General features: G+C 35.7%; 1 protein-coding gene across 3 annotated transcripts in view; it reads left to right on the forward strand.

The window, feature by feature from the left end:
• TBX4 (T-box transcription factor 4) overlaps positions 1-17,606 on the forward strand; it is a 186,162-nt gene that overhangs the window by 12,422 nt on the left and 156,134 nt on the right. For all 3 annotated transcript variants that reach the window (XM_063444510.1, XM_063444509.1, XM_063444511.1), the window contains exon 2: positions 8,514-8,669. In XM_063444510.1, coding sequence (XP_063300580.1) covers positions 8,517-8,669 — 153 coding nt within the window. In that variant the 5' untranslated portion in view covers positions 8,514-8,516. The remainder of the gene's footprint in view (positions 1-8,513; positions 8,670-17,606) is intronic.

Raw genomic sequence — 17,606 nt, forward strand, 5'->3', positions numbered from 1 at the left:
GCATATAGCTCATATTTTCAAAATACCCCCAAATCGTGACATGATTAGTTTTCTCGGCCTCTCCTCAGTATTGCCAGCCATCAATGCGGGGGTCTGGGAAGGGGGTTGGGGGGGACTAGGGAACTAAGTTTTTTTTTACTTACAGCAAAAATTGACGGGACAGTGAAAGCCATGTCTTGCCCTATGTTTTTGTTGTATTTTAGAACAATAGGTTTTTATATACACCAACAAATTCAGTGCTATGCAATAGGTGGCCTAACAGACAAGTATTTGTAACAAGATGAATTGGACACACAGAAACAGAGGGTGTTGAGGGCCCTGCTCAAATGAGTTAACATTCTCGAGGAATATATAGACACTTCTATCCAATCAAAGTAGCTCAAAATGTAATATGTTCGAAAATATATATATAACAGCATGAGATTGAGTTATCAATGGGCATTGGGCATATCATGTTAACTATTTGCCAGTCTTCTCTATTACTTCTATATTTTTAGAACCTAGAACATGTTTTAACTTATATGTGCATAGATAGTTTACTACCCAGCTAGTGTTCCCAACCAAACGAAATATTTTATTCAAGGATAAGCGAATAATGAAAAAATTGAATACAATAATGATCCCCTTTATTTGGTTATAAATGGGTCTCTGTTTTACCCCAATTCAATCTCTCAGCTGTTAAATTATATATAGCCAGTTACCCACACAAAAGATATATAATATTAAAGTAACCTTTTTTTTTTAAATGAATGGTGTGATACCACCCACGGTGCTGCATGGGATTTAAAAACATGATCGGCTTCTTGAAATTATATATGATATATATGATTCCCTCTTAATGGGCTCATTCAGAAGACGGCATGTTTTATAAAGTTTCTTTTTCAAAATATTGCTAAATATTTATTCTGTTTAACATTAAAGGGACACTCTAGGCACCAAAATAGTTTAATTAAGCAGTTTTAGTTTATATATAATTCCCCTGTGGCATCACTGCTCAATTCTCTGCCATTTAGGAGATAAATAATTTCCCCCCTATTTGCCTTCATGAAAAAAAATGGTTTCATTTTTACAGCACAGTATGCTTACTTTAGAAGTTCATACCTCCTGCTCTGTTAATTGAACTTTAATCACGCATATGAAGCTGTAGCAGGCTCTAGCAAACTATTAAGAGAGCAGGAGATAAGCAATCGTAAATTAAACACAGTATGCTATAAGGGAAGTTAAAACGTAGACCTCTTTTCAGGAAGTGTGCAGGAAGGCTGGGTGGGTCTCAACCAATGTAGGTGTGGCTAGGGCTGCATAAACAAAGTGACTCAACTACTAAATGGCAGATAACCGAGCAGTGACTTTGCAGGTGTATGATCTATACTCCATAAACCACTTTATTAAGCTACATATGTTTTGGGGATTAGAGTGTCTATTTAGCATTATAATACGTTGAAACAGGTAGACAAAACAAGTAAAAGAAGAACATACACAGTTAAGATGCCAGCTCGGCACTTTCAGTCACTGTACCATTTATGATATTTACTAAAGGTTCTCTGACTGTTTTAGTAAATAGAGATAGCCGGCATATCGATTCTCAACTTTGCTTAGTTTAAAGTTATCTGCTCATTTAGGCATCAGCTCCAGGATGTTAATTTACTTTTGCAAATTGCATGTATGAAACTTGAATAATGCATATTTGCAGTTGCTGAAACCAGATAGGAAGCTCCCCAGCAGGTTAGCAGGTGGTGTGGCCACTAAAGTGATTGTAGCTACAAATGATGATCCAATACATGAACGGAATCTTTAGTCATGTGATTCGTTTGTTTACCCAGCAATGCCATGTGCTTAGCACAGGAAAACTCGCTCAATTTTGTAAGCTCCTGTAGTAGTAATGATGAAATATAAAACATTTTTTTAATAACTTGAATAAATACTCAAAACAAGCTTTATCTGTCATGCGCTAGGATTAAGTCAATGAATTAGTCATTTACCAAAATTATACAATTTAGGCTAAACTTTTCAGTGTCTGTGAAGTGGGCTAGGCAGATTATGATGTAACTTCATACTGTAATTTTGTTTTTTTGTTTTTTGCATAATGGCGTAACTTTATTTATCTGAATGGTTTTCTTTATGTTTTAAGTGAGTGCCCAGTGAGATTCTTATCAGTTGCCAAAGAAATTGCAATTATAGATAAAACTATAATAAATACATTTGCTATAGAATTTGCACGGGTCTTCAGCATAATGGTCCAGCTACTTATAGTAATATTTAATTATTGCATTTGGTTGATATTATCGTCATTGCTTTGTCCCACAGCATATGGACTAAGGATGGAGAATGACTGATCTGGGTGCCCTATTGGCTGTTATATTGTGTGGCTCACCCAGTTGTTAAACTCAAAGTTCAAGGAATGCGATGGTTGCTCCCTCTTGGCTTAGTGAGGACCTAAGGACCCTTTAATTCTTTTTTATCTAATTTATGAATATAAATGTTTGGTGTTCAGTCTGCATTTCAGTACTAACCAACATGCACTGCCCTGTTCTGTGCATAAACTCAGAATTTATTCAACAGCAACTCGACACAAGTGCTTTATTGATCTGCAGTCTGTTGTATTTGTGACAGTTTATAAAACTTCTGATTTCAATAGAAATTGGCACTCTAATATTTGGGGACAGAAACACAATGCTAACAGATTTGTTTGTTTAATTTTTACTTAGTTGAAATTGACTCTTTGGACTTGTTAGAGGTCCTCCGTTGGACAATGCCAGTCATATCATGCTTTATGGTTTTTTGTTTCCGTATCAGCTTATTTTATTAGTGAGTATAGGCAAATCTATTGACACATGATTACACAGGTATATAGATATTTCTCTTCGATCAGTGGAGCTCAAAATTCAATCCATTAGAAAGTGCATATATAAAATAATGAGATTGTGCTACGGATGAGCATGTCATGTTAATTATTTGCAAGTCTACTTATATTTTTTTTAGAATCTAGAACATTTGTTTTGCTTATACGTGCATAGATAGTTTCATTTGTGACTGTTCATAAATGTGTCACTTGGACAACCAAGGAGATTTTCTACTGCTTCCATTAGAACTAATCCAGAGCTTGCCTGCCTTACCCACCTTCTCAATGAGCTGGACTACAACTCGTTGAGAAGTACAGAAAAGCTGGAATTGCCATTTTATGGCTTCAACACAGAAGATCTTGATGAAAAGCCTCTGATAAGAATATTACCCGGCACAGGTTGAAATTCTTTGCCTACAACGTCTATATGCTGTTTTTTCATACACTAAAGAAAATATTCAGAAAAATAATGCATACATGTTTTCTTTAAGGGTATATATACTAAATTGTAAAAAAAAAAAAAATCATAGTGTTCTTTTAAAGAATGCTTGAGAGTTTCAGCATCAGTGTGCTAATTTTAAACCACGTTGACAATAGATGAGTTGATCAGTTGAGTAGTTATACGTTAATGAAGAGGTAAGTATGCAATTTATTCACCTTTTGTGAATAGCTGACCTTAAGAACTTTTAATATTCTGTTATTTCAACCAAAATCTTCAAAATGATCAAAGCCGGTTGAAGACTCCTTGCAACTCAACATTTTGCAAATATATCTGTAATCCAAATCAAAAGAATAAAATTAAATAATAATTAAATAATGAATAAATGTGAAACACATTAATTGCCTAGGTCTTTATGTTTATTGATACATGCTTATTTATCAGTCAGAAGTATTTACCTCCGATAATCATCTTTTTATACAAAGGACAAAGCAGATTTAAAGCTATTATACAAACTAAAACATCCTGTAAGGGCGATGTGTACATAATTAATCTCCAGTATATTGTAGTCAATGATGTTTACAGGACTGATTTTAATGTATAATGATAATGATAATATCCAACTATTTCATATACAGGTCTTTTCAAAATTCAACCATATGATTTTCTGGCTATATTTTTTGGAATCTGCTTTTATTTTGTTCAATTTCTTACATCATATGTAAGTTACGCAGAATGTTGTGCATCGATTGGTAAGGAACATTTATTCATAGGCAATAGTGAGTAATCAAATGTTGCTAATAAACAAACACTTAAGCTTTCACTGCAGAATACACCATTTATGTAATAATTTATTTATATAATTAATATAACAAAATAAATGTTACTCATTATGCGACTTCCGCAAAGACAGTGCACACCTTTAGTTAATTTGTTTACGGAACAGACTAGCGACCAATTTTTACTCCTCACTAATCCATCCATGCTTATGTGTGCACTCTAATAGGTTATTGTAGTCTTTGAAGTGGATAAAAGACGGAATCAGGAGACAAAACTGATTTATAATGAATGTCAAGATAAGACAGCATAATGACTCAACATTCATGGTAGTCAAATGTTTCTGGGAAATGATTTTCATGGAGAACCTAAGTTTTCCTCATTTAATTAAATAAATCCAGTCTATAAATCAAGGAGACATAAAGGATACCATAATTATTTGTTGTGCTTTTATCCATACACCCCCAATGCCAATTTGTTGTCCTCAGAACTGCTCTCCAAAGTGGTTTTATCTATAAAATCCCAATACAGAATCTTTGAATAGGGAAAATTGGATGACATTTTCAAAGAGCATTTTCAAGTTACAAAAAAAATGTAAAAGTTAATTCAGCTAAATAAGAAGCTCTGAGTAGATTAATTCTGTAAATCCCTATGCATCACAGTTCTAAAATGATAGCAATAAACAAGGAACATGGGAATAAAGTGGGATAAGGAAAAGAGACATTGGAACATTGTGAGGGTAGGGGACTTGGAAACAAACCTGGATAAAGAAATAAATTGCTGAGAATTTTGTAGAGACATTGTTGGTATGAGGCCAGGGATCAGAGCTTTGTGTAAGAGATCAGATAGTAAGTTTAGTGAACTAACAGGAGAAGAGGCTAAGTAGGCACAGTTTATGGGATGATACATTCAAACATTGAGGTTGAAAGATACATGGAAAGTGGGACTAGAGATACTTGAGAGTAACGGGTGTTGTCAAACATTGGGAAAACACTAGGGAATAGAGTGCAAGAACTGGGGAAAAAGATAGAGGAGGTTGAAACTGATAGAGAGGTAGGGGCAAAACATTGGGGCAGAGGAAAGAGGAGGGTCTGATGGGCCATAGAGTGGAAAATAAGTACAACAAAAGGAAATTGGAACAATAGAGGGTAGAGGAGTACTTCAGGACTTAAAAAGGAGACAATTGGTACAAAAAGGTGTCCATAACAGGCCAAAAAGAAACCCAATTAGAAAAAGGAAATACAATAAGGAGAATTAAACAAGAAATCATGGATGGATGAATTGATGGATGGGTGCATGGATGGATGGGGAGATAAGGATTGTAATCAGGTGTCCTGCTCCTCATTATCTCAAGCACAACCTCCACATAATCAAAACAGATGACACTCACAAATTGCAAAACAAAGCAGATGATTTACTTATATCTAGATGCAGAAAATGGTTATAACATTATAACATTTCATTAAAGGACCACTCTAGGCACCCAGACCACTTCAGCTTAATGAAGTGGTCTGGGTGCCAGGTCCAGCTAGGGTTAACCCATTTTTTTAATAAACATAGCAGTTTCAGAGAAACTGCTATGTTTATAAATGGGTTAAGCCTTCCCCCAAATCCTCTAGTGGCTGTCTCATTGACAGCCGCTAGAGGCGCTTGCGTGATTCTCACTGTGAAAATCACAGTGAGAGCACGCAAGCGTCCATAGGAAAGCATTGTAAATGCTTTCCTATGCGACCTGCTGAATGCGCGCGTAGCTCTTGCCGCGCGTGCGCATTCAGCCGACGGGGCGGAACGGAGAAGGATCAGAGGCAGAGAGCTCCCCGCCCAGCGCTGGAAAAAGGTAAGTTTTACCCCTTTTCCCCTTTCCAGAGCCGGGCGGGAGGGGGACCCTGAGGGTGGGGGCACCCTCAGGGCACTATAGTGCCAGGAAAACGAGTATGTTTTCCTGGCACTATAGTGGTCCTTTAATGTTAAAAACATATTCCACAGCATGACACATTTTTTTTTTTAAAGGAGATAATTTGAGAACACCCGTGTCTTATATGTGAGGATATCCTCTTTTCTGCTGTGTAATATATAATGCCTTTAAACAAAAATAAAATTAAATAAAGTGCAAAAAAAAAATCAATTGTCACCTGTGAGACAGTTGGTGTTGCTTCATTCCAAAATCATTATTAAAGTGTTAATGGGTAAACATAATTGGAACAGTTTTAGTTTGTATAAAAGTGAGTAATAATTCAAAAATGTCATAACCAGTTGCTCGGTTTTAAGTGGCTAAATGGTTATGAGAAAATCCTATAATTGACAGTTCCTTTTAATGCATGAACTACAAATTTCACAAATTCTCTCACACATTGTCACAATGGTGTGTAGAGTTTTATTTGATGCAAATTTTGGTATTGGGGTGGAAGGTTACAGAATGTAATCCTGCATTATTCCATGAAAAATATTTTTTAGACTAATGAACACAATCCATACAATAATGCTTATTAGATAAACAGGTGAAATTAGTAATATACTGAATATATTGTTGAAAAATCTATATAAAAAAAAAATATAAAAAAAATTTCAATTACAAATATTTGAAAATAATTTTGCAATGAGCTTCATTGCATACTGGTTGAGCAGTTTTCATTTGGGTATAGAGACTGGATTTGGGAGCACTTGTTTAGTTAACCCATTCCAGTCTCTTCTCTATACATCACCTGATAGCCCTGATCTGGGTGATCAACATATCCAAAAATCACCCAGATCGGTTCAGGGGTTCAGGAATTTCCTGGAAGTCATAATTTGACCGCCCGCCCGCATTGTCCCATGCCCAAAACAGTTCCAGAGAATCAGGGCTTGCGGTCGGTCTAGTTCAGTAGTTTAAAACTGAACAAACTACCAAACATAGTCCATAGTCTTACCCTGGAGCTTGTTCCCCTTGCTCATGGGAACGTTTCCACCGAACAGTGTCTCTAAGTGCTATAAAAATGAACACAGGTGATCATGGAAGTCCAGCGATGTTCGGAAGTTTCAGTATCCGAAAATAGTTCCATGAACTCAATGAATAAACACCGCTGCCTGTTTTCATGCGAATAAGATGGTCGTCCATAGGAATTGTTTCCACCCAGGTGAACATTTAGAATACTGCGATGGAAATTACTTCAAAGTAGCAATTAGGCTTAACAAGCTCCAGGGTGGTCTCTGATTCGTGCGGCTGTTCGGTTCCCGAACGAAATATAAAATCCCACGAACCAAGTCTGTTCACATAGTTTTTTAAAGGGCCCATAGTCTTTTGGTAAGAGGCTGGGCAGCAGGTTCAGTTCGCCACAACATGAAATCCATATAGTGCTAAATATTAATAGCACAATATGTTTCTGTGGATTTAGTTGAGCTTGTGTATGTTATTTAGAAGCATTACTTAATTATTAAGTACTTGAACGATTGAACGTTTAAAGCTGTTTTCCTCATATTATGGTGTCCCTTTGAACCCTCTTCCCCCACACTCAGAGGGTAAAGCGTGAGGACGTCCAGCGTCGTTTCATGGAAGTGAAACAGCAGCAAGTGCCTTTAGTGGCTGTTTGCATGCATTTTTGTATACTTAATAACGAGGGGCTTTTTCTGGGCTACAACATTAAAACAACTGTAATGATTTGTCAGTGGTCCGTATGATTCTATTTCTATACTTTGTATTCTTTATTGCATTGTACTATCGCATCTAAATCCCGGGACATACTTGAAAATGAGAGAAATCTCAGTGTATCTTTCCTGGTAAAATATTTTATAAATAAATAAATATTTTTTAAAATTACAAGGGAACACTCACTTAGCTGAACTAATATGCACATTTTGGATATGAATATATATATATATATATATATATATAATATATGGATAAAATTAGCTAAACTAACTTGTTTAAAAAAAAAAAATGGATTTAATGTAATATTTTGAAAGTATCCAAGGCACAAAAAAAAAACAGAACAGGAACAAGGCATTCTCTATAAAATATAAAATACATATACGTATAATAATTTGCATAATGTATAAAATAAAATAATAACATAATCCAAATATGTATTTAACCGTTTTTTTTTTCATTTATTTAATATTTAGTTCTTTTCAAAAATATAGGTTTCCTCATTCTGAAATGTACTTTGTCATAGAATGACTTAAATAACCATTTGGTTTTCTACAAATTTGTGCTTTATTGCTGATAATTTTAAATCACTTAGTAGTTAAATGGGACTAGCTTGCTTTATTCTAAATATAAAACTTTTCAATGTTTTAATTGTTTTTTTTTTGTCTTTAATTGCTGGAGGTTTCATCAGCTCACCCCAGTTTATATTTTTCAAATACATTTCTAATTCATCACAATTCACTGTTTAGTAAATAAATCAATACTATGTAAAGCAAGTATTTGTGTGTGTGTGTAAAAGAGTGTATAATAACAATGTTCTCCTTTGTTAAAAAAAGGAAATGCTCCAGGAGAAAAGCTTGTCTGAGAGTGAGGACGGGTTTACAGCAGCCCAAGCAGCTGGACATGTGGAAAGCGCAGCGGGTTCGCCAGCACTGGGCGTTTCGGGGCTGAGCACCTCTCTGAGCAGCCCGCAGAGTCAGGATCCAGAGCAGGTAAAGACAAATCTCCTGCCAATCTCACCTACAACTGCGAGCACTTTTTAATGACTCCCCTGAGAACTATGTCCCCAAACACTTTCCATAATTTTTCTAAACGGGTTTATTCACTAAAGAGGGAATTGTTGGGAACTCAAAGATAATTTCAAATTTAAGGCCAGAGTAGTTTAACTGGAAACATAGCTGACTTCAATTAGGCCTAAAATGTAATATTCACTTTCAATTCCTGACAATTCTCCCTTGTTAAGCTTATTCATATTTTTTGAGGTTTCTTGAAAGTGGATGCCCTCATCTAAACTCCCTGTCACTCATTATTACAAACTCTGTCCTTTGCATCTGTCAGTCAGTATAGAAAAAATATACCAAGAAGAGGAGAAATTAAACAATATCTCTATTTTTCCTATTATTTGCAATATTTACCCTGGCGTTGCCTTGTCTGAACTGGATTATGATGTTATTTGCAAAATTGTTAATATAAATTTAAAAGAAAATGGAGCGTCACAGAAAAAAAGACACTTTATAGGTGACTTTATAGTTAAAAAAAAAAAAAATGTATTCCATTAATACTGCAAAGCAAAAGTTACAACACGATGTGACCAAGTATCTGTAATAACACTCTGTGACTAGTTAATTTACAAAGAAAGTTTTATGTTCATGCTTAATCGATCAAATGTTTATTTATGTATTAATGTCAATACATGTTCGGTTACTGAACTTTGTTAATAGAAACAACGTTCTTTATTTTATAAAGTAAGAATGCAAAGTGACTTCAAATTGACTTTCAAATTTAAGGTCAAAGTAGCTGATCTAAAAACATATTTGGCTTAGATAATTTTCCCAGTTTGGCAATCTTGATCTTAAATGTGAAATACACTTTGAATTTACTTTGTCACTAATTATTCATGGTGGAAATATCATTATCAGATTTGTCCTGTCTGAATGTTTTCTCTCTAAACACTCTGGTTCCAAAATCAGGTTTCCCATGTTGACCACATCTTATTTTCTCTAACTGTTAGTTTCCCTCCTCCTATTTTCAAATTCTTACCCCACTCATCCAACAAGATTTACATCTTCCTCTTGTCCCCACACAGCTACCTGCTAACAATGTTCTCCTTCTCCAAGTTTGCTTTTATATTCCTTTCAACAACCACTGAACAACCATACCAACTTAACCTTGGTTCTGCTGACCATATTTTAAGATCCTATTTCAGATCCATTCTAGATAAAAAAAAATTGTTTTATTCCATCAGGTAATTTTATTTTCCTACAAAACCTTTACACCTACCAACTTTCAACACAATGAAAAATGTATTCCATCTATTGTCCTCAACTTATTATTCTATCAATTTCTCTGACATAACCGATTCTTTCCTACTTACTCATGTTTCTTAAAGTGACACTATAGTCACCTGAACAACTTTAGCTTAATGAAGCAGTTTTGGTGTATAGAACATGCCCCTGCAGCCTCACTGCTCAATCCTCTGCCATTTAGGAGTTAAATCCATTTGTTTATGAACCCTAGTCACACCTCCCTGCATGTGACTTGCACAGCCTTCCTAAACACTTCCTGTAAAGAGAGCCCTATTTAGGCTTTCTTTATTGCAAGTTTTGTTTAATTAAGATTTTCTTATCCCCTGCTATGTTAATAGCTTGCTAGACCCTGCAAGAGCCTCCTGTATGTGATTAAAGTTCAATTTAGAGATTGAGATACAATTATTTAAGGTAAATTACATCTGTTTGAAAGTGAAACCAGTTTTCTTTTTCATGCAGGCTCTGTCAATCATAGCCAGGGGAGGTGTAGCTAGGGCTGCATAAACAGAAACAAAGTGATTTAACTCCTAAATGGCAGAGAATTGAGCAGTGAAATTGCAGGGGAATGATCTATACACTAAAACTGCTTTATTTAGAATTCAAGTAATTTAGGTGACTATAGTGTTCCTTTAAGAATGCAATCCAAAGCTAGAAATGTACTTTCATTTTCTTCAGCTGCTCTCTTAATTAGCTAGTTCAGTTTTTCATTCTGCCCAAGCAAAAAAAAACTGTCATAAAGTTCTCATCCCGGTGTGATATTCAAAACTCTCGTTAATTCTCGTACTCCTTAAAGTCATCCACCACCTTTCATACAACTATTATTCTTACTTTGCCTAAACTTGGAATCACTGAGTATGTGCTCACCTTAACCTCTTTCTAACTCTCAAACAGTTCCTACACAGTTGCTATCACAAGTTCAGCTTTCCATCTTTGCCACCTTGTCTCTTCTTTCTGGACTTCAAGACCCAGGAACTCCTCCACCACTTCACACTAAATTCTTTCTCCCTTTGCCTCTCTGATGTGTTCTCATGAATGTCATCAATCTTCCACAAATAAACTCATTCAAACCTGAAGTGCTTATTTTTCTTGCACCAACACCATCTGCTCCTGTTCATCCCCCACTATGTACTTCCTTCTTTTCACCTCCTCTACCTCGCTTATTGCTCTCCCACCCATAACTTGCAAACTAAAATTATTCTTCTTTTTCTGTGACAAAACCATAATCTTCAATACCTCCACTTGCTTTTCATCACTGCTTTAATATAAAAGGAATATTCATCCACATATCACATTTATTGATCCACGTATCACATTTATTGATCCATGTATCACATTTATTAATCCACGTATCACAATTATCGATACATGTATCACATTTATTGATCCACGTATCACATTTATTGATCCATGTATCACATTTATTAATCCAAGTATCACCCTTCTAATAACTCCTCAACCAGACCAAATCTTTATTAACTTGATTAATTTATTAACTTCACTTGATTAATGCCATTTTCACCTTCATGGCACTCCTCAATGCATCGATATTGCACTTCTACTAATTCGTAGTGCTCCCACATTTACTTCAATATGTCCCCATCTGTTTGCTCCTCCCCCCTTCCTGCAAACTCTATCAATGCTCTATTCTCAAATTACCTATGTTTATATACAAACAACTCTTCATACCCACCTGTCCTCATGTTTCCCATCTCCACAATTCTAACCTGCACACAGCACTCTCTCTTCTCCACCTCATCCTTCCTGTTCTGCTCATTCTCTTTTTTAGTGCCTACTAGCCTACTACTGCAATAAACTAAGCAGCCACCTCCTGCAGTACTATTCAGCATTGCTGGAAATCCACATAAACACGAATACCTTCTTTGACCCTGACCTTCCTTTTACTCAAACATTTCTTTCCCCAAGTTGCCAGTATTAACCTATTCAGATTCAAACTCATTCTGTTGTTTATTACTTGATCTGTTTACTTTATCAAGTCAGGTGTTCTGTAGGGGTTGCATGTTAGTGTATGTAATCTGCAAAGAGACTGATTTGACTCACGCCATGCTGGTATTAACGAATCAGCAGGGCTATTCACTAAACCTGAAACTGTTGAGAATTGACCAGAGAATTGTAACTTTTAGGCCAAAACGGCTCAATTGGAACTATTGTAAAGAAATAAAGGTCCAGGCACTTTGATAAAGACCTTTTGGTCGAAACGTTGCTGTGGTTCCATTAAAGTGCCTATTCTTTTGAACCAAGGAGTGCCTGGACCTTTATTTCTTTACAATATTTGGAATTTGGTGTTTGGTTCCGGTACAGCTAAAGCACCCTGGCTCAGACTGATGGGAGTGAGGTTGGTTCCCTAAATATTCTATCAATTGGAAATATTGTCTGTTGCACCTATTTTTCGAAAATGGCTAATTTGGCCTAAAATTTCAAATTCTCTAGCCAATTCCCAATTTAGTGGATAACCTACAAACAGTTTTTAAGAAGATGACATGTAGACATTTATTTACATAGGCAGCATATTTCTTATAATGGTATATTAATAATGTAATGCATGCGTGTTATATGCTTTGAGGGAAAACTATTATTCTTTGTTAGTAAAAACGTTCCCATGCATAGCAAGATATATGTTAATTCTATAAAATATCAGATATATACATGATGCTAGGTAAATTCCGGAAGATATATAAAACATAAGCATAACATGGCAACAAGATCTAACTCTTGATTATCAGCAATAAAGTTATACAATGTACTTTCATGTAAGTGTTTTCCTTTCCCATCAACCTCTCTGTCTGTCACTGGAAGCGGTATGGCCTCGGGGCAGGTAAAATAGGATGCTGGGAGAAAATCCAGGGTGCACATAATGTCCATGTATCTACTTGCCTTGAGATGGCTGTCAAATTAGTGCATTATTTTTCACTATATTTGTCAACCTACACATTTAGTTAGCAAGTATGCAGATGATATGTAATGATGTGAACTGCGGGTTAAAACCAGGTATGTCAGGTTCTGTATGACTTTTTGCCTTTTAGTGCTGGTGAGTAAGTTTATTTGACATGGTAAATATGAATACAATTTTTACTTCAATCATTTATTTTTATCCATATGAATTTAAAAACATGAGTTTGTTATAGTTGGATCAGACATTGATTAGAGGATTTCTCGGACAGCTGAGGGTCCTTGAAGACTGGACCATAACCACTAAACCATTTAAGAATGGTTTGATAACTTACTTGGGGCCCACTGCTGCCTTCTCCTAAACCTTAAGCTCCTGCTCTGAGTCAAGCCCAGCAGTTCATGGCCTCACTCATTGACTGAGAGTGCTTAGCTGGTGCTCTCATCAAATGAACCAGCCATACACGGCAGGGAATAGTTAATGGAGCTAGCAATGAAGGAGCATCCAGCCTCAGCTTGTGATGTGTGCCCAGTTGTATCCAAGAAAATTGTAAAACATTTCTCAAATCGTCTAATGTGGTTATGGTGCATTTAGTGTTCCTTTAAATTGACCTATTTAAGTGTAGTTTCACTCATTAAAAATTGCTTCTAGTTCAAATATATAGAAGCCTAGAAAGCTTCCATTATATAGTGGAAGGATTTCAAACAATTGACTTGTGTGAATAGTTTGATTAATGTTTTTCTTGAATGAAAATATGTGTGTGCATTTCTCTATAAGCTCAGACCAGCCACTTGCCGGATTTTATTAACTTGCCCTCTTGCAACTTATTCGTCTGGACTATCCCTTTAACATTAATGATACATTCAATATTACTTATCCAGGGAGAAATTTGATTTCCTTTTTGGGAGTTGAGCAGGAATTATTTTTTTTCTGTTCTTTGCCTGTATATTGTGGAGTATTTCAGACTATATGGCCATTTTATACATTACTTATCATAATTATTAAGGTCTAGCTATACATTTCTCCATCCAAGCATTATAAGACAGCTGTATGTTTTCTTTCTGAGGCTGGTTGTGTATTTTATCAAGTCACCAAGTATTATTTATTCTCTGTAAAATGATATTTCGTGCATGATATTCTCCTAATTTTTTTCTTTTTTGAATTGAGCTCTTTTGATTTTTCTAAATGACCATAAATTAGTTCAAGTAAAGTAGAGCTATAATGACTTTGTATGTCAGAAATACATTTAAACATACTGGATAGAAAATATATAGAATTATTCTGCCATTCAGGGTCACTGCCTAAGAGCTTTGTCTAAAGTTCAAATGATTTGCCCTTTAAAAATGAAATAGAACTAGTATAAATCATATTTCCTCTTATGATGCATTAAATATTAAAATAACATTGAAATATACCATTAGTGTTATTAGACTTTACATAATCTACATAATCAGATTTGAAAGATTATTCTTACAAAAATTTCTTTAAAAAAATAAAAAAAAATGTAATGATGAGGCTGAAGGATATTACATTATGTTATCACAGCTTCTAAAAACTTGTATTTAAAAAAAAAAAAATATATATATATACTAAATAAATATACTAATCTAGTACAGGACCAGAGCAGATCTTTTTACTAAATATTTAAGTGCCAACTTGAGCCTCGAAGGAACCACCTGTTTTTGGCTAAGCAATTTAAATCTAAAGTTTCAGCTCGGTCTAAAAAAGGGGTTCTACTGGGTATATTTGTATGCAAAGGCTGATAGATGACCAGCATTTGTGACACAAAACTGTACATTGGAGGTGGGTAAACTTCTAAATGTCAGATTATATTCAAACATCACAAAATAAATAATTTAACATTTATTTCAAATGAATTACAAATCATCTCAACGTTTGCCGATTGATGAGTCGTCTGAATACTTCCTACACTTACTATTAGCTTCCATTCTGGCTCTCAAGCCTCTAATTGGTCTAGAATGAAGGTGAAAGATATTATAACTTATATTGCATCTCAACTATTTTGGTCTAACGTTTTAATTGCTAAATATAAAACTCCTTTTAAATCCTATTATTAAAGATCTTAATATATACATTAATAAAGCTAAATAAAAAAAAATTATGTTGGTTAATAAATTGTCATTAGAGACCCTCAAATGATATTCAAGATCTGAATGTGGTTCAATGAAAATACAGAGGCATAATAAAAATCTCTTTTTTATTGATAAAGAAGAGATTAGGCTTTTCTCTGAACTTCGAAGTCAATTTACACTTCTTAATAAAGATATTTTTCTCTATTTACGAGTCAAAAACTTTTTGAACAGGAAAATAATTTTGACATCCAAATTCTTAAATGTCTATTTATAGCGCTATGACTTTAGGTAAAAAATGTTATCCAAAATGTTAATGTTATTTATATCAAATTATGGAATAAAAAAATCTAAATAGAATGGAACATATAGATGGAAGTTTGAATTAGATAGACACTTCCCTGGCTATCTGGTATTAAAAAAATTACCCAAAATATCCATTGTATTACCATAATGCAATTACACTATAAATTAATATACAGATGGTATCTAGTTACCATCCTATTAAATACAATTTTAAAAAAAGGCTCTGAAAGCTGTTGGAGATGCCACTAAGAAAAAGGCACCTACTTTATATACAGATAGTGCAGAATTATTAGGCAAATGAGTATTTTGACCACATCATCCTCTTTATGCATGTTGTCTTACTCCAAGCTATATAGGCTCGAAAGCCTACTACCAATTAAGCATATTAGGTGATGTGCATCTCTGTAATGAGAAGGGGTGTGGTCTAATGACATCAACACCCTATATCAGGTGTGCATAATTATTAGGCAACTTCCTTTCTTTGGCAAAATGGGTCAAAAGAAGGACTTGACAGGCTCAGAAAAGTCAAAAATAGTGAGATATCTTGCAGAGGGATGCAGCACTCTTAAAATTGCAAAGCTTCTGAAGCGTGATCATCGAACAATCAAGCGTTTCATTCAAAATAGTCAACAGGGTCGCAAGAAGCGTGTGGAGAAACCAAGGCGCAAAATAACTGCCCATGAACTGAGAAAAGTCAAGCGTGCAGCTGCCAAGATGCCACTTGCCACCAGTTTGGCCATATTTCAGAGCTGCAACATCACTGGAGTGCCCAAAAGCACAAGGTGTGCAATACTCAGAGACATGGCCAAGGTAAGGAAGGCTGAAAGACGACCACCACTGAACAAGACACACAAGCTGAAACGTCAAGACTGGGCCAAGAAATATCTCAAGACTGATTTTTCTAAGGTTTTATGGACTGATGAAATGAGAGTGAGTCTTGATGGGCCAGATGGATGGATTGGTAAAGGGCAGAGAGCTCCAGTCCGACTCAGACGCCAGCAAGTTGGAGGTGGAGTACTGGTTTGGGCTGGTATCATCAAAGATGAGCTTGTGGGGCCTTTTCGGGTTGAGGATGGAGTCAAGCTCAACTCCCAGTCCTACTGCCAGTTTCTGGAAGACACCTTCTTCAAGCAGTGGTACAGGAAGAAGTCTGCATCCTTCAAGAAAAACATGATTTTCATGCAGGACAATGCTCCATCACATGCGTCCAAGTACTCCACAGCGTGGCTGGCAAGAAAGGGTATAAAAGAAGAAAATCTAATGACATGGCCTCCTTGTTCACCTGATCTGAACCCCATTGAGAACCTGTGGTCCATCATCAAATGTGAGATTTACAAGGAGGGAAAACAGTACACCTCTCTGAACAGTGTCTGGGAGGCTGTGGTTGCTGCTGCACGCAATGTTGATGGTGAACAGATCAAAACACTGACATAATCCATGGATGGCAGGCTTTTGAGTGTCCTTGCAAAGAAAGGTGGCTATATTGGTCACTGATTTGTTTTTGTTATGTTTTTGAATGTCAGAAATGTATATTTGTGAATGTTGAGATGTTATATTGGTTTCACTGGTAAAAATAAATAATTGAAATGGGTATATATTTGTTTTTTGTTAAGTTGCCTAATAATTATGCACAGTAATAGTCACCTGCACACACAGATATCCCCCTAAAATAGCTATAACTAAAAACAAACTAAAAACTACTTCCAAAAATATTCAGCTTTGATATTAATGATTTTTTTGGGTTTATTGAGAACATGGTTGCTGTTCAATAATAATTGAATAATAATTGAATTCTGCACTCCCTGTATGGTGGGATTAGGGCCGGATAAGGAGAGCCCAGTGGGCCTGGTGCTGAAATTTTGTGATGGGCCTAATTAAAGAATCTTATCGACTAAAAACACTAAAACAGTCATACCTCCCAAGTGTCATGTGTCTGGTGGAGGTGGTGCTGGAGGCATAGGATGAAACTATGAGAAAACACATATCCTATGCTAATCTCTCTAATTTATTATTTTGTCTTTCAAGTAAATCCATACCCACTAACAGCAGTGTCCAGTGAAGCAGGAAGCCAATGGTCAGGGTAAAAGGATGTGCCACTGAAACGACTCACATAACCAGAAGCGCCAAAAGGGGCGAACATGCTCAAAAAGGAACATGCCCTAAAGAATTGGAAGGCCAACCTGGCATTAATGCATGTCAGGCTGCCTGCTAATAATGCAGGCTGGCCAACTAATGGCACACTATACAGAATGCACCCTGAGCTTGGCATAAATGCGTCTAATGAGGCGCTCACTCCACACTTTCTAAGGACTGTCCCCTGGC

Source organism: Pelobates fuscus, chromosome 1 (assembly GCF_036172605.1).
Source record: "Pelobates fuscus isolate aPelFus1 chromosome 1, aPelFus1.pri, whole genome shotgun sequence".
NCBI lineage: Eukaryota > Metazoa > Chordata > Amphibia > Anura > Pelobatidae > Pelobates > Pelobates fuscus.